The sequence below is a fragment of the Leptinotarsa decemlineata genome, unplaced genomic scaffold (genome assembly GCF_025532065.1).
Source record: "Leptinotarsa decemlineata unplaced genomic scaffold, Ldec_3_MD MMD2_P_RNA_scaffold_2, whole genome shotgun sequence".
In the NCBI taxonomy this organism is placed as follows: Eukaryota; Metazoa; Arthropoda; class Insecta; order Coleoptera; family Chrysomelidae; genus Leptinotarsa; species Leptinotarsa decemlineata.
The window spans coordinates 1,151,641-1,170,168 of NW_027412529.1; the positions used below are offsets into that span (position 1 = coordinate 1,151,641).

The 18,528-nt window shown below is 34.8% G+C and overlaps 4 protein-coding genes across 5 annotated transcripts in view; 2 read left to right on the top strand and 2 right to left on the bottom strand.

Annotated features, from left to right (window-relative positions):
* LOC111504111 (NFX1-type zinc finger-containing protein 1) overlaps nt 1-10,370 on the top strand; it is a 41,249-nt gene extending 30,879 nt beyond the window's left edge. Inside the window, exons 15-20 of one of the 2 annotated variants that reach the window (XM_023158601.2) lie at nt 815-1,046; nt 2,525-2,823; nt 5,797-6,075; nt 6,468-6,654; nt 7,703-8,076; nt 9,017-10,370. In XM_023158601.2, the coding sequence (XP_023014369.2) occupies nt 815-1,046; nt 2,525-2,823; nt 5,797-6,075; nt 6,468-6,654; nt 7,703-8,076; nt 9,017-9,391 (1,746 nt within the window). In that variant the 3' untranslated portion in view covers nt 9,392-10,370. The remainder of the gene's footprint in view (nt 1-814; nt 1,047-2,524; nt 2,824-5,796; nt 6,076-6,467; nt 6,655-7,702; nt 8,077-9,016) is intronic. The other variant, XM_074180885.1, reaches the window with a different exon arrangement.
* Nucleotides 10,371-11,464: 1,094 nt separating this feature from the next.
* LOC111504112 (queuine tRNA-ribosyltransferase accessory subunit 2) lies at nt 11,465-12,906 on the bottom strand. The gene has a single exon (XM_023158603.2). It carries the CDS (start codon nt 12,807-12,809, stop codon nt 11,550-11,552), a length of 1,260 nt encoding a protein of 419 aa, XP_023014371.2. The 5' UTR covers nt 12,810-12,906; the 3' UTR covers nt 11,465-11,549.
* A 624-nt stretch (nt 12,907-13,530) lies between these two features.
* Nucleotides 13,531-16,522, bottom strand: LOC111504113 (glutathione S-transferase). Its single transcript, XM_074181025.1, has 5 exons — nt 16,365-16,522; nt 15,313-15,450; nt 14,411-14,578; nt 13,983-14,125; nt 13,531-13,843 (listed from the first exon to the last, which is right to left on the bottom strand). The coding sequence occupies exons 2-5, from the start codon at nt 15,446-15,448 to the stop codon at nt 13,676-13,678; spliced, it is 615 nt and encodes a 204-aa protein (XP_074037126.1). The 5' UTR covers nt 15,449-15,450; nt 16,365-16,522; the 3' UTR covers nt 13,531-13,675.
* A 1,023-nt stretch (nt 16,523-17,545) lies between these two features.
* The window catches only part of LOC141485058 (NFX1-type zinc finger-containing protein 1-like), a 62,352-nt gene continuing 61,369 nt past the window's right edge, over nt 17,546-18,528 (top strand). The window contains exon 1 of the mRNA XM_074180999.1: nt 17,546-17,747. Within this exon, the coding sequence (XP_074037100.1) occupies nt 17,693-17,747 (55 nt within the window). The 5' untranslated portion in view covers nt 17,546-17,692. The remainder of the gene's footprint in view (nt 17,748-18,528) is intronic.

An 18,528-nucleotide genomic window follows, 5' to 3' on the forward strand; every position in this document is an offset into this window, starting at 1 on the left:
CCAATCTGAGAGATGAATCAATAGTTCATAACTATGCAACACGAAATAGACATTTATTAAGTATCCCAAAACATAAAACATCGACATTCAAGAAATCGCTTGCATATACTGGCATAACATTATTCAATACGTTGCCTCAAGATATTAAAGATTTGCATATTATACCATTTAAAAACAAATAAAGGAGCCATTAACAAATAAGGGATATTATAGCGTAGAACAATTCTTAGAACGGGATACACTGATATCATGATTATTGCTTTCACTGCATTTGTTTCATCCTAGTTAAAGATAAATTTACTTAATGTGTATTTATGTATATGTATACATATATGTGTGTATGTGTGTTTGTGTTATTTTTTATTTATGTATATAGTTGAGTACCTGTTTCAAGTGTCAGATCTATGTTATACTGTGGACCGTTATTATTGTTTTATATAATTTTCATATTTTTATTTATGACATGTCTTATATCATGTATATGATCGAAAAGACGAATAAAGTTATTATTATTATTATTAATACAGATTCAAAGGTCACTTATTATACTTGCAGTGTCTCTGACAGATGAATTTTGCGGTGTAGTATGACATACAAGTTTGACAATTCTAAAGCTCCTCCTCTTTGTTAGGGGATGTTTGGTTTAGGAAAAGAAACTTCAATGACCTATACACCAGAAAATTGTTAACCGCTACAAGATTCGGTAGTTTGACGCTCTGCTAGATTGATTATGAAGATTTTAAAAGTCGCCATATAGAGAGGACAAAAACTTTACTGTTCATTGAATGTGATTTTAAATCTTATTCTCTTGTAGGTGGAAAAAATCGTTTCCGACTGTAACCATACAATCAAAATCGAATGTTCTGTGGAACCCGAGAAGAAATTTTGTAAATCAAAATGTCCGCGCGTGTTGCCATGCGGCCACGAGTGCCCGAATAGATGCGACGAAGACTGTACCACGAACTGCAAAGTAATGATCGACTGCTCCATTCCTAGTCCGTGCGGTCATATAGTCAAAAGAATTGAATGTTTCCTGAAAGATTCGGGTAAGTTATTGAATTGATTTTGTCTAGTAAGGTTCTGATCATCGGTATAAGTATTTATATTGAAAGAATATTTTAGCTCTGACCAAAGTATTGAAAATAGAACATTGGAATAACATTATATCAAAATAAAAGTACAACAATTAACAAATATGTAAGAGATCTCCCTTTATGAAAACACCATCTGTAGCATCAACAATAGAAACCACAAATATTAATAGTATTAAAAACCTCCAATCCGGGTTTGTTTTGTGACTTTCTCTGCAACTTTCCCTGCAAGCTAACTAATTGAAACAGGGTCTCAAAATCAAAGCATTCGTGACTCAAAATCATCACCATAGTGTTGCTAGACTGAATCATGTTCATCGACGAACTCAACTGTTCTTAAAGTATAATACCGCGAGTATAAGCATACCCCTTCACGAAGATACTATCTATGGACATCTTCTTGAGTGGAGATGTCCTTTTGGTTGCTTTTACTCGGGCTTGTCCTTCAAGGACAGTTTACTTCCAACATTATCTCATAAATGTCATTATGCCCTCCATAATTGAGAAAGTGACAGTGATTCATGGGCGATATTGATATCACATTATCCCGAAGTACTTAATTCTTAATGATATCAACATTCAACCGAGACGATGTTACGAGACGATGTTGGGATATTTTAAAAATATTCTTACGTTTTCTCGTCTAAAAATGTGGACCTTCTTATTCATCCATTTATTTTCTTGTAATTAGTTGGACATGTTATTTTTCGTTAAATATTGACTACCAAAACAGATGGACTTTCGTAGAAAAATGGAATCTTTATGAGCTTTCAGTAATAGTTTTAAGTCAACTAGAGCCAAGCCATTCAAAGGAAAAGTCGCTTAAATCAACTGCCCGATGTTTAAGAAATCTGATATTTTAGAACATTCAACCTCATCATTCATTTCATTATCATGACGTTAAGGGTCGAAAACATATTATTCAGTCTGTGTACCCCGTTTAGAAAACAGTCAAAAAGTACTTTAACGTATAATAAATATCGAAATTTATTTTATGAGTTCAAAGGTTTAACGACATGATAAAAATTAAGGCATCTGTCTGGGATACCTCTTATTCGAGATAGAGAAAATATCAAAATAACCCGTGCAGTGACATCTATATATCAGTAGCAGGCTTACGACATTAGAAATATCGGAGACCAGCTTCTGCTGAACGATCCAATGTACAGGGGGGATGTATTTTTCTGGTCCGAGTATAACTGAGATAATTGTTATATATCAGTAGTATATAGGTATCGCCAATTCAGACCCGACGGTCATTTTTACATTCTCTCCGATTTAAAATCGGTCAACGCTTTTTTAGGCAATTGAACATTGTTGGGCACATTGAAAAACACGTTTTATTCTAATATTATTTCATGCAATTCAGGAATTGTGATATTACCTCTCGACCTCTACCTCACTGGAGAAATCGCTGCATTTGTTTTTTTCAGAGGACCAAAAGATTCGGGTAAACTTCTGCACGGAACCTTGTGGAGTCAAGCTGAAGTGCAACCACATCTGTCAAGGTACTTGCGGAGAGTGTTCTCAAGGTCGCATCCATGTAAAATGCAAAGAGAAATGCGGCGTCCCATTGGTTTGCAACCACGAGTGTCCCATACCCTGTCGGGAGGCTTGCAAACCATGTCGAAGACCCTGCGAGTACCGTTGCAAGCACAGCAAGTGTAAGAGGAACTGTGGAGACCCATGCACGGTCTGCAAAGAGAGCTGCCCAAGAAAGTGTGAGCATCAGGTGAGTAATAGTAGTACTGATAAATAACTAGTTAGTGAAATATAAATGATTTTCATAAGTTAGGACTCCATTTTCTAATATGATTCCACTATGATTTTTTATTTCCAATAATATAACCACTACAAGGAAAAACTTATCTTTTGTAAAGATATCAAGGCATTTTGTCCAATTACTAAAGGCAATCGAAGTCATAGCAACTGAGCAGTTTCAACATGGAAAGCCTTTACACCAACGTTCCTGTTGAAGAAGCACTTCAAATCATACACAGGAAGCTTTCTGAAGACGAGGATCTGGAAGATAGATTGAACTTACCCAGAGAAGTGATGATGGAATTACTGTGGTGTTTGGAACTTCTATTTCCAACTGAAGGACGAATTCTTTACACAAGATGAGGGACTGCCAATGGGATCCCCACTTTCACTAGTTATAGCCAACATAAACAGGTTGCCACAGAATACTGATTTGTACAGGTTGCTTTTATGAACAATAGGAAGAAACGGCCATGGGTAACCCCTTGTCCCCCTACCTGGCAGACCTGTTCATAAGCAGATTCGAAAGGGAAGCCAAAAAAGTCAAAAGTATTTTCCTAGGATTTGGCTAAGTATATGTATGATATTTTCGCGATATTCGATACCAAAAAATCGAATATTGAGGACTTTGTTTCCTTTTTAAATAATAGATGTCTATCAAAAAAATTCACGTATGAGTTAGAAAATAAGGGACAACCACCATTTCTTAACGTTTTGATAATGAGGAGCCAATATGGAGGGTTAGAATACGATATATTTAGAAAAGAAACAAGAAACAACGTACAGTTATATTCCTGACAGTTCATATCACTGTGGACAGCACAAACTTGCTGGGTTGAATTTTTTAGTGCTTCGTCTTTTGACTTTCCCTCTAACACATGATAGGTTCACAAAAGAAAGACCTACAATGCAGGAAATAGCAGCCACTAACGGTTTCTCGAGGGATATTGTAGATGACATAATAAGGAAGAAGAAGTTTAGGTTAAGAATGAACGATATCTTGACTTTTAGAAAGGACAAAAACCAAGATAAATACATCTCAGTTCCATACCACCAATATACGAGGAACTTTGGAAAGATTTTCAAGGAACTAGGTATGAAAGTGGTTTTTAAAACAAGCCATACACTACAGAGCGTTTTGGGAAGTCCTAAAGACAAAGTCGAGAATCAGGAAAAGTCTGGAATTTACTAAATTGAATGTAAGGACTGCGATGCAAAATATTATGGACAGACAAAAAGATCTATTAAAGTAAGATATAAGGAACACATAGCACACTTGAAATATGGAAGGCCTGAAAAATCAGGAGTCACCCATCATATTTTGCAACAAAACCATTCCATAGATTTCAGTTCATTAAGATTAGTTAGACAAATTAACAACAGCAGGCAACTAGATGCCTATGAGATTGGAGAAATAAGTAAAGATAATAATATGAATAATGATGACGGACCAATACCAAATAGCACACTATATAGCTTGTTGAAATAATATTATTTATTTACTGACCCTTACATAAGGACACAATGTAAAAATAAATTTAGGACAAGTAGATAGGCAATATTGTGAAATTGATTTGTATATAGCCGAAAATGGTTTTATATATAGCTATAACATTTATTTATTAGATTAGATTATATTACACATATTGTAAAATTAATAGATAAGGCATATTGTAAAATTAATTGAAGACACCAAAGGTGTGGTATGCCTGTATGTGTGATACACCTATATGGTATACCTGTATAGTATAAATAGTGTTAGCCTTGCAAGTTTTTCCAGTTTAATGTTTCTCTTGAAGATGATCATTTGGTGATCGAAACACGTGTCGAGGTGTTTAAAATAACGATTTGGTGTTGGGAAAAAAACTACAGTAATATTCATTACTACACCAAAGGTTCCAAACAGTGGTTCACAAGAACATATTTCATTGATGCAACTAGTTTTCCTTTATTTTCAATGTTTTGATATTAACACTTGTTCACAAAAAGGATTTGAAGCTTCAATAACTCCTTATTATTATATGCGAGCGCCTTAGATACCAGACTGTGCTATCTATCTATCTATCTTCATGACTCCACTCAAACTGAACGTTTTATCTTCTTGTTTGTTCTTTCATACGGTTAGATTGTCTTTGTGATTTTGTTATTGTTGTTGCTGGTTCATTAATTAGGCTTTGGGCAGATATTTGTCCTCTCTTTTCATCCAGATGTCTCTTTAAATTTGCCTGTACTTGGATTACATCAGGTAATATCTTTTGTGTTGGTGTTTTTCTAGGTTCATTGTTTCTAAGAATGTGTATTGTGTAGTATATTGAATGTTGTTGTGTTTTGATTTCTATTCCTCGATAAGGGAATTATGGTTTTTGAATTTATGGATGTTTAGATTTAGGGGAAACCGTGAAGTAACTTGTTTTTTCATAAATTTCGGATCATAGTGGATTCATATTAAAGAATGAAATTCACTATGAAACATTGTAAAACCACTTTCAAATAAAGATTTAAAGATGAGTCATTCTTTATTATCAAAGATAAAGATGATAGTACTAATTAACTAATAGTGTTTGAACATTTGGTAGATAAATAGAATAATATAATAGTAATAATAAAGAAATTAATTTAAAATCACCAGAAGCTAAGAGGCTAAAGTAATAACTATAAGAAATTAAAAAACTTAGATAATAGCAAAAATAATATAATAATATTGACATTAATTGTATGAGTACTTTAAGAGCTCTAGAGTTCATGAAAATTAAGGACATCTACTTTTTGCAGAACAGTTTCTCACTATGAATACTTTTGATGGACTCTGGAATGATCACTTCTGAATCCAGACTGCTGTTTCATTAGGAGTTTATTTTCATTATTATAGTCTGTGTGTCTACACAGACTATAATAATGAAAATAAACTCTTGTCTTACATTAACATTCGTACCTGTATTCCCAGAAATGCTCAAGAAAATGCGGATATATGTGCGACGTTCCCCCTTGCAACAAACCATGCAAGAAAAAATTGAAATGCGGCCACAGATGTATCGGCTTTTGCGGAGATCCCTGCCCCATTCTCTGCAAGGTTTGCGACCGAGATGAATTAACACACATCTTTCTCGGCAACGAAGACGAAGAAGACGCCATCTACGTCATGCTGGAGGATTGCAAACACATTTTCGAATCCGACGATATAGAAAACTGGTTGATGATGGGCGAGGACGAGATAAAGGCCAAGGTACGTTCAGAAATTATTAAGGTCAAATCAGACAACTCTTCATTCCCTGAACTATTTTCCACTACTTTCAGAAAAACTCTTTGTTGTATATTTCCCTCTTTTAACATTTTTGAACAATCACAGGTCACTGACACTATGCATAATGTCCATAATTTTGAATACTGAAGGACATATTATGGATGTCCATTTTCACATTGTCCATGTCCCTTTCCATGTCCATATCGATAGGGATCTGTCATGTGATAACTGTACTGAGTTTTAATTGGCTGAAGCATTCAAAAACAGGAGCGTTAGAGGCAAATTGACGTTTGCCACTTGAAATACTATTTTAGTTGTATATTTTAATTGAAAGGGGTGGATTTAATTTTAGAAAATAATCACTGAATAATTAGGTTTGCCCAAGATGCAAAACTACTATCAAAACCACAACCAGATACAGCAATTACATCAGGCGTACTCTGGAGGATATCACCATGGTGAAGACTAAGTTTTATGGTGATCCAGACGAGAACGAAGGCGTATCTTATGAACTGATTGCCGAATTGCAGAACCTATTAGAGAAAGTTTCATGGATAAAGAGTAAGCAGTTTTCGTTTTTTCACTTCTCAGCCTTGGTGTAACTAAGTTTTTTTTCAACTCCTATAATTGATTCAGCACACAATTTGTTCACTTGACTTTCTTTATTATTTTACATTTGTATGCACTTTTATATTTCAAAATGAAGGGGGGTTCAGTTGATGTCTCCTTGAGAAGGACAACCTTCTCAAGTTGAAATTTGCGAGTTGAAGATTAACGAGGGCTTATCTTTTGATGTGAACGGATCAGACTATACGCAATGAACACCCACCATCCCAGAATTGAGATCGTCCAAAGAAATTTGGTTCCCGATATCAACCGAATGGATTTTGGTTAATTCCATATGTTTTATTGATGAAATCAGTTATCTTGTTTTTTATATTTTGGTATCGGAGTACTGGTACCTCTGCTGTTTAGGTTTCAATGCACATCACCTCAGAAATTTGTTACATAAAAATATGATGTAGAGGAATCTATAGGCCGTACCAAAGAACAATATAAAACTAGCCTATACAGTTTGGGATCCTCTGCAAATTTCAAATGACGGCCGAAGTGTTTAACATCTGAGACATCGTTTACAAATAGAAAAAGAGTATTGAGCCATAAATGCGATCCTTGAGGAACTCTCCACAGCAATTTTTGGTGATATGAAACCATCTTATTTGATACAAACAGAATTTTATTCACTTAACGACTCCTTATCTATTTAAACATTGGTACCTAATGTTAGAAGTTCAGTCATGAGAAAGTCATGATTAACACTGTAGAAAGCTTTAGAGAGTTGGTATTCTGCATGGTTTTCATATGGAACATAGTTTTTTAGATATCAAACAATTCAGAAATTTTTAAATTTCATTTCCACGATTGAATCATCATATTCTCTAACAACTCGAAATATAAAAAAATATGTTATTATAATGTTTGAACTCTTCTGACGAATTATCATATTTAAATTCAATTATCAATTCATAGCAAGTAAACCAGTTGTACACCACCTGATTTCTTATTTTATTAGATCTTATGCTAGTGTATAAATTCCATTATTTTTTAGTAGAAAAAAAAGATTTGAGAGCCGCAATAAATCACTTGCTTCTGAGACTGGAAAGGACTAGGAATATGCGCTATCAACCCATTAACAAAATGGATCTGCAAGCCATCAAATCCAAATGGCAGATTTTTGAAGCCGTTGTCAAAATTTTTTATGATCTACAGCTAGAGTTCAAAGAAACTGTTTTTCACTCATGCGAAGAACAACTTTCATTCATTGTGGGCGCTGTGATGAGAGATGAGGATTCGATCACTGGCCAAGAGATAGAAGACATCACGCTTGAGATCAATCGACTAACGAGACGGTCTCAGTTTGAACAGATTAAGACGTCATCCACCTTCAGTACTTACGTTACCAAAGATGACGTCCAGCAGCAGGTTGGTATTTAGTTTTTATATCTCCAGTAGAAAATGTAATGAAAAAAAAAACACAGATTTCATTTAGTACATCCTAATGTACATATAGGGTCTTCCAACAGTGATTTTGATAATTCTAAAGAAATGAACTTCAAATGTTCAGACCAGTCTCGGATATACCTACACACTAGGTTGAATGGACTGACGCCTATCAGAAAACAACTACTCCCCTGGCTAAAACCACGAAGGGCGTTGGATTATATCCGACAGGCGTCGGCAGTGCAGGGATCTTCACAGAAAATTTCCTGCATATGCAATTGGCAATACAACTGAAAGAGTCTACCCTCAATTTTGGAACGGGCACACTTGCAGACCGGTTTCGGGCTCATTAGTCACTCATCAGTGTAAGATAGTGGCCATCATCGACCTAAAGTCAATGATATTCCATAATTGAAAATCGGAATTCTTTCAGAGTATTTCATTCCTCTTCCGAAGTTGAAGCAAACATCACAAAATGTCACTCCATCTAGTGGACAAGGTACTAACCAACTGCATATCCGAAATTTGCCCGATTCCTCTGAATAAGGAAGAAAAACTTTCTTATTAGTCAGTGTCACTATCTTGCACTGACGAGTGGCTAATGAGCCCGAAACCGGTCTGCAAGTGTGCCCGTACCAAAATTGAAGGTCGACTCTTCCAGTTGTATTGCCAATTGCATATGCAGGAATAACTTCTGTGAAGAATCCTGCACTGACGCCTGTCGGATATAATCCAACGCCCTTCGTGGTATTAGCCAGGGGAGTAGTTGTTTTATGATAGGCGACAGTCCATTCAACCTACTGTTAGGTATATCCGAGACTGGTTTGAACATTTAAAGTTAATTTCTTCAGATTTCATTCTTTTCGTCTGACCAACATACTTCCTACCGAACTCCTCATAAGGTGTACATTTTCGATTCCAGGTTACAAAGATCTCGGATCTGCTGAACTCCCTCCTCAGATACAGTTCTGACTTGGACGACACCCTGCAATCCGAACTGGAAAAGTTGAAGGAACTAACAGCCTCGCCGATACAGATTTCTGAAGCTGAGCGCATCGCAATCGTGAAAGCCATAGGCCTGAGCCCGGGCCACTGGTACAAGTGCCCCAACGGGCATCCTTACCTCATCACCGAATGCGGAGGCGCCATGCAGGTGTCCAAATGTAACGACTGCGGCGTTGACATTGGCGGAAGGAACCATCGATTGCTGCCGGGGCAAGAGGTCGCTACCGAAATGGATGGGGCTCTTCATGGTGCTTGGTCTGAGGCGGCGAATATGGAGAATTACGCGTTGTGAGATTTTACAGTTTGTTTTTAGTGGTTTATTTTATTGATGTTATGCTCTCTGGCAAAAATTGCTGTTTCCACACACCAGAATACTTTGAAGGGGCAGGTTTCGCTTTGCAAGCGACATCATCAGAGGGTGGATAAAAAGCTCCTTTATATTTAGGTAGAGAAACGCCAAAAACTTGCAAGGGCTAATTAGTTGTCATTTTTATCCGACATAACAAATGTACAAAGAAAAAGAAAAGTGGTAAACAAAAAAAAAAAGAATAATATAGTAGTAGCAAAATAATAGTGAAAAAAAATCTAAAAAATATCTTTTCTTATAAACCATTTCATTTGTTTGAGCGAATTAGTTAAATTTTCTTTTGTTCTTTTCCAAATTTGTCTTTTTTCTAGTATAAACATTGTCTTGGGGCAATAAATTATTATTATCATTATACTTTTGACTAGTGCAATATACCCCCATTATGGACAGATGAAGTATCTTTAGATGTTCTTGTTTGAATCCTAGTGAACCCTTTCATATGCACTACTAAGGACTGACTCATCTAACATAACTAAAACAGAATAGCATATGTTTTTTGAAATGCCTGCAGAGTTGTAAAATACTTGTGAGAAAAAGTCTTCTATGTCTATGTCAAACATCACACTCCACATATTCCAATGGCAAAACCAGAAAAGTATGGTGTTGAGAAAAACTCTTCATAGTTTAAGAAATGTGGTGTATTTTTATTATTATTATTATTTTTTTTAATCATTGAGGTCATTACTGTTCTGGACTCGATGCCGGAGATATCTAAATATATCGCGAAAAGTTGGGGGGTTCCAACTTTGTATGGTCTGCAATTCACAAGAGACCTATTATGTTTTTGACCACTTCACAATGTAGAATTTACATTTATTTTCAGTCTATTGAAATTCAACTAATGTTTGTTGATGGTAATGTTCGTTTTATAGTCATCATTATGATTCCCCAATTTCATTTCGTGGAATGAAGAATAATCCTTTAAGAGAAATAGAATAAAAAGCTAGATTAAACTTGTTTGTTTTAACTATATACTGTTGATGACTTGCATAGTGAAACTACCCAAAAAAAGTGGTTTGGTGTTTTTTTTTTCAGCAATATTGTTCTTTTAATTTAGATATTTAAAAAAATTGTTGAATGGTTTAAGTTTTATAGTAAGAGTTGAGTTTTTTTATTAGTCTAGTTTTTCTGAATAAATAAATACTTCTAATACTCAAAATATAGTTTAATCTGTTTTGATGAAATTCTCAAAATTATTATTTGGAAACAATTATTTTTGATTCTCTTTTATATATCGGATATTATACAAAAAGAAGAAGTAGAAGAGAACGTGTTATTCTTAACAACTAGAAATGACGTTGTTGTTAAAACCATAGATTTCTAATATTTAGCCAATAGTGATAGTACAGAAAATACAACTGTTTCCTTTGTTTAAACAAATAAATATCAAAGCCTTTTAGTTTTTAAAAGCATCTTTTTTTTCTGAAAAAAAAAAGCATTTAATCAGTTTACTGACAATGAATGTGAAATCCATTCAAAATAAACTCAATGAATACAAGATTGAAGAGAACAAAATCCAGGTTGCTGGGCTTTGGTCGACGGTAACTTGAATTAGCAAACATTTTGTATGCGACCGACATCAGCAGTGTGTGCATTGACTGCGACCTACAGTCTGTATATGAGTTAACTGCAAGGACGCTGATGTTTGCCACAATAGCAGACTAAGCTCAGTTAGGTGGACCAGTTTTCAAATTTGAGTGTTTCTTTTTTATATTTCATACTGTATCATATATAATTTATTTGCTATGTACTTGTATTTAAGAATTTTTTGTCATTCTATTTACATACATGCATATTTGTGTATATATATATATATATATATATATATATATATATATATATATATATATATATATATATATATTTTGAAGCCAAGCATCTGTCAAGCAAGTGGTATACTTGCTGTACAATATTATCTTCAGATGTACACCACGAGTACAAATTATTTCTGGTTCTGAAAATGCCAAAAAGTTAATGGAGAAATCCCAAAGAACAAGGGAGTGTGTGAGACTTTTATTTATATTATTAGATACTATTCTAGCCAAAAACTTATTCTTTAAAGTCAAGTTCGAAGTAGAAAATTTCAGACTTCTATATCACCAGCGTTGTTTCTGAAACCATGCAACACCTCATCATCTGCCTTTCTGCTGATAACCTTGTCTTGGTGACTCTTGTACTGCTCCGAAATCCTATATTCCAACTCGCTTAGGGTATCGTTAGCGATACACTCCCGAATTTTCTTAAAAAACCTTAAATAATGGTGAATATTGTGAATCATGAGTAGAACAGGAGCCAACAGCTCTTGAACAGTTAGCAGATGGTGAATATACCCCCTGGAATATTTCTTGCAAGCCAGGCACTCACACGTCGCAATGATAGGGTCAAAGTCTTCAGCGAACTTTGACTGACGCAAGTTCATTTCATAACTGTCACTTTCTTCATCCCCGTCAATAGAGAAAGTCAGCGCAGCAGAACGTTCTGTTAAAATACGACAATATGAGGTGTCAAATACGTCAACTCCCTCCTGCACGAGCTTCAATACGTTCAAAGGGTTCCAACAGCCTTGCACGGAGACCAGTTTTTCTGGAGGTAATTTATCTATCACATAGCTAACTACAGGTTTTAATTCGTTGAATGGTAAGAACTCGACTTCTGGACCGTTGTTGTGCAGGCCATCAATGAGGAACCCGTCCAGGACATCCTGGTCCTTCATTATAGCCTTGATGCACTTTTCCCTGGAGTTCAAGCAATATCCGCCTGCTATCGGGGCCATGACAAACATATCCTTCAGAATGTCCGACTTCCTATGCCGTTCCAAGCATTGCTTGCTAAAAGTTATTGTATTCTCCACAGCTTTCGACACTCTTTTTTGAGAACTGGTCATGTTCGTATCTCCATCAGACAGCAGGTAGTACATGTCGGGCTTGAAAGATTCCACGATATTCATGTACATCTCCGAATCGTAGAGTACCTTACCTTGTTTCGTCCAAATAGGGATTTTATCTTTTATATGGTGGCCCTGCTTCGTCAAATTGCTGGGATCCTGTAGTGTCAGACAAGTCAAACTGTTTTTACTACCGATGAACTCTGAAATCGTTCCATTGTAGTACTGCGAAGTCTCTTGAAAGCAATGCATGCTGACTAGGGGGATTTGTAGTATTTGCGGTTCCGTACTCACCAGTTTGAAAACTTCGTGAGTGACGTGCGGAATATGACCTCCTTGAGTGTGTAAAAGGACTAAAGGGGTTTCCATTTCTAAATCGGGTTTATTTTCAATTTTCAAAACCCCCAACCGAGGCGCTCGGTGACGAGGGGTTCGAATTGAGAATTTCATATTTTTCATTATTTCCAGGTGGTTAATAACAAAATATAACTATTTGATTTTTCTTTACAATTTTGAATTTGTCATTTTTAATAAGTTAACCTGATTATTTCTTCTTCTTATTTTCCTCAGACATACATACTGATGTTGCCAGTTTGCGAATTTATGAAAACCTCGTAATTATGGCAACAATCGACTAGGCCGTCAGAGGGCGGAAGGTTAAAAAGGCATTCAAACAACTATTTTAGTGGTTGAATTTTTTATACTACATCGATGGGAAGCAAAGACCATAAAAAAAGAGTTGAAGTGCTTGTGAGGTAGATTTTGGCTGTCTCAGAAATTTCGAGTTCGTTTCGCGAGGTTTTGGCATTTGAAATGTCATTAATAACTATTCGATTTGTGGCTTGCGCAGTGATACGAAACTTTCCTCTGGTATTTGAACTCAGCTTTGTAAACATTTATTGTTTTGAGAGAAAAGAATTACAAATTAGAAATTAATTTCATTTATTAAAGATGTCAGTTTGGTTGGTGAAACATGCGTCAAAAAAGCATTGCAGTTCTGTTGTTTAGGAAAAGTGCTTGTTTTGGATTTATTTTACGTTAAAGGTTCCAGTTTCACCTTTTATTAAACTTCTGAATGTAAAAAAACTTACATGTAGCCTAGAATAAGGGACACATTACAAAGTTTTCTGAAATTAGCGTAACACTTTGAAGGTTTCACTTTGCAAAATAAACACTTGACTACTCGTCAAAGATATCTTTATTCAAACAAGCAAAAATCTATCACACAGTATAGAAGCATTTCCAAATGAAAGAACTTGAAAAGTACAAAAATATAAACTGTCAACTATTTCCAGTTTTTTGTTGACAGATAGTTCATCTTCAACTTACACGGAAGTTTTCGGACGTTTTTCTACCCAAGCTTTGATGGCTGGCAAAGCAAGCACATGTTCGTTGACAGCTCTCAGATTGGGATAATCTCCAGTGATATCCTTTTTAGCCATATTGTTCAGGTATGGCAACATGGCGGCGAAAAAGAGATCAGCCCATGACAACTGAAATAATGATAAACCTTTCACAATAAATATATATATATATATATATATATATATATATATATATATTATATTATATATAATGAATATTCCATGAATAATTTATTTGAGAACCTACAAATGTAGACATATTACTCACACGACCACAGGCGAGAAAACCTTTATTTTTCTGAGCTTGTTCATCGAGCTTTTTGAGGAAATTTGGCAGCACTTCAGAGAACAAAGGTCCTTCCCTTTCGGCTTTAGCTGCAGCATTACTTTCGTAATGGTAAGCTCCCAATTCTAAAATTAAAAACTGAAGTAAAAAATCGTACACAATATATATATATATATATATATATATATATATATATATATATATATATATATATATATACACTCAATACTCAACTACACTGATTTACCCGACTGTATATAAACTGGCTAACACAGGTAGTTTGGCCAATACAGGTAGTGGTAGCAACCAAGGTAAATGTATATTTGTGTTTTTATTGTTATATTGCAATTTAGAAATGTAACATTTCCACTACTTTTATAGATAACTAGATTTAGGAGAAAGATACTTACTAGAACGCAAATCATTGACCGTATCGGCAGCCGCGTCTATTTCCAGGTCTTCCCAATCGTTTTGGCCGTTAAGTTTCACCTGTTTAGCCAAATATCTACAAATGGATGTGGACTGGTGAGCTACTTTGCCGTTGAACTCCAGAACAGGCATCTGACCAAAAGGCATAGCTGAAAATTTAATACATGTGTTGAATATAACTTTATTTCAACTTTCCCAAAAACCATTGGGTGTTTATAATACGGAAATTCAAACTCAAAATGTGCATGAAGAATATATACGAGGCCAGTTAAAAAATGAGGTGAATGTTCATATTTCGCGGAATACGTACATTCAATTAGTTGGTACACCATAACTGGTGACGAATTTCGGGTATATGGTTCATGGCTTTACATTTTAGTCAATTATTATACAATTGGAATGTTATCTTGTTAACTTGTACTTTTTTGTAACTCCAATTTATCTACAAGCATTTTTTTAGAAACTATATTGACGAATCTTATCCTCTCATACCTATTTTAGAAATTGTATTGACGTGTCTAAAAACTGTGTTTCTTGAGACTAATAAATTTATTATTATTATTATGGTTATGACATGGAAACCAAAATCCAATCGTCCAATATACTCCAGCGCTTGCTTGTTCGTAATTTCTTGGCCAAAAGCAATACCGTAATCACGCCCCACACGACTTTTTCTTGTTCCCAAGATTGAAAAGACCCATGTAAAGACGGAATTTTGCGACAAACGAAACAAAATAGAAATCGATGAATAAATAAATATTTTTTGAGAAAAATTAAAATACACCTTATTTTTTTAACAGAGCACAATCTTATCAAATTATGGAACAACTTTTTCACATGAAACACACTCTTTCAACTGATGAACAGACATTAGTTTACTTACTTGGTTTTAGTGCGGGCCATTGTTCAAACTCAACACGGACATCTTCGAAATCCAGTCCTCCGTAGCTTAGTAGGAATCTGATCGGTTCTCCAAGAGCGGTAACATTGAAGTAGGTGAGTTTGTACGCTGGAGCCATTTCTGAAAAATTAAGTAATCCAATTAACACGCCGTTCTGGAGATGAATAAAAGTCTTGCAACTTTTGAATATTTTGACAGCGACATAATTTTATTTTCAATTCATTTTTGATGGATGAAAGACAGACGTCATCGCGTTTGAAGAGTTTCAAGATCCAGAAATAATTACAACAGAGAGGACAGAATGACCATAAATAAAGTTTGGCTACCTGCACCAAATGGCACACCCAATAAGTCATTTATTCAACCAATAGGAATAATGCCACGACCACTAACAATGAAATAAAGCCACATACCCCAACCATTGATTTAGTATCTGCTGTGAGGACAATCAGAACATTTCCTAATTGAGTTACTTAATTTATAATTTTAAATACTTTTGAAAACAAAATTGACAGTTCAGTGGACGTGTCTGTTGAGATATAATATATTTTCCACATTGGCAATATATTTCAATTGTGGGCAGTTCTTGATTAGGTACCCCAAACGCTTATTAAAATTTTGAACATAGCTGTGTGTTAGGAGTAGATCGAAAAGATGTTGAGCCGAATTTTTCTTTCATTCTATTGAAAGTAAGATCATATGACCACATCTTATTGAAAGTGCACACGTCACTACAGAATTGTGTATTTTTTTGTATTTCAATTTGGCGCAATTATACTAGTCAGATTCTTCAGTAAAGAAACAAATATTTAGATATTCAGAAGTTAACTTGATTCCATTAAACTCGAATGAGTTCCATTTTTCGATAAACTACAGACCAGATCCACACCTAGAAGTGGAAAAATACCATACAATCGACCTTCAAATACCGGTTGCTAAGTGTTTTCAATATTATGTATTAGACAAATCAAATTATTCAACATTCAGAATGAATGCCCATGATTGTTAACTCTAATAACAAAAAAAACACTTACCCAATATTGTATTCTTTATTTCAGAAATAAAGAAAAAACTCTCTTTAGGTTATAAGTAGCAATAGCGACAATCTGAAGTCACTTACAGGAATGAGGAATAGCCGAATAGCTAATAGGTGCTAATAGATAGCTTAGATAATAATTTGGCTTTGACCTCGTTTCCCTATGAATGATTGGTCAGGTTTACTCCAACCAGAGCGAATTGTTGACAACTTCAAAAAATCCCAGATTACTGTCGTTGTAAAAGAGGAATTCGTTCGGGCATTTCCGGTGAAACGTAATTTTGAATCGAATATAATTTGAAAATAACGTCACTACAATTGGCTTAATGCGCCTCAATGAAAGCAAAAGCCATTAACATATAGAGAAAGAACATCACTACAAAAAAATATTTCAAATACATTAGGTTAATCAGATAATGTCCTTCAGATAAAAATCGAACCGAATATTATTTTTCTCAACGATTCTATGACTTAGCCGATAATAGTCTAAAAAATGTAGACAAACCGAATAATTACGTTAACCTGAAATGGATCTAGTAGAGCTCAATTGAAAAAACATTTATGTAAAATCTTCCAGTGTTCTTGGCAGCAATACTAATAATATTTAGTATTATAACGGGATTATGCATCAACATGTGCATAAACCAGACACTATTTTTAGGTATAGTCTCCGTTACCCACTGATTATTAGGTTCAGATCGGTTAATGAATCTTGTGTTCGCAAAAATACTACTAAAATTATCACGGAGGCAGTTACAGTCACCTTCATGACATGCGGGTCCAAGAAATCACGCAGATATGAAGAATATCGAGTGTCTCCATCTATTAACAGAAACCACAAATATGCGGCTGGCTTCTACTGATGACTCTGTGCATTTGTACTTCGTTTATAAAACAAGAATATCGAGTATCTTGATCTATTAACAGAAACCACAAATCTGCGCTATACTAATGATGGACCAAAGTCCAGAAATACGGGTCTATGGTTTTGCCCTTTCTTGAGTGCTAGGTCCAATAAAATTATGACTTGGATTTATATTCGCAAAATGTTTTCTAAATTAGGATACTCAAGTAGATGAAATCATAAAACAACTTAATTGTAATGTTCTGTGGATCGGTGATGTGTTTTGTTATTATTGGTGTTCTATGTCAGAAAGTGGATGGCGTATCTGATGAGATATTCAATTCGTTTCATTATACAGTCGGTGTGGTGGCGCCCGTGATATACAAGATCGGGGAATTACAGATTTGCAATTATTGGATTGTGCTGACTAGTTTATAAGCTGTTTAAATTGGGAGTGGCCGTCCATTCAAGTGAAATATAATATGAGCTTTCAGAGAGACAATTGGAGGAATCCAGCAAATAGAACATCCTCTAATGGTGAGTTGAGAATATAGTAAAAATGTATACACTGATAAGTTGTGCAGTGGAATAATAATCCATCGTATCTTTAAACTTTGTTGAATCCATCAACAGAGAAATACCATAACTCCATCTTGTAGGTATACTTATTTGATTTTCAGTGATTTTTATTTTGAATGTTCACCTCATTTCCACCCCTAGACTTTCTGGAAAACCAGGAAGAAAATTTAATCTTGCTCAATCGATCAACAGAAATAACATCTTCAGGTGTACAAAGTCAATTTTTCATGATATTTTAAAAATATTTCGAATATTCTTTGAAAGGATTTTTTTGTGGACGACTAAGTGTCTTAATGTTTTTTGGGCGTATCATGTGATGTAATTGACCGATACTTGATAAAAAAACCATAATACAGGGCGTAACAAAAGGTAGGTCATAAATTGATCCATATATTCTGAGGTCAAAAATAACTCAATCTGATTTAACTTACCATATTGCCATAATGTGCACAAAAAAAAAGTTACAGCTCTAGGCAATATTTCATGAACTGTTCAACATTTTATAATAAAAATAATCTTTATCATTCGATACCAAGAAATCTGTTCATACAAATTTTTTAGGGGCAAAACCCCCTAAAACTTATCTAGCCGTTACAACTAAATCAGTATTGTATAGAGATGCGGCAAAAATTTTGTGTAAAAAAACGTAAGTCATAGGTAATAACTGAGTATTCATGTTATTTGCAGCTACAAGAAATATGTACAAATGTGTGGTTTTTCCTAAAATGAATGTACAAAA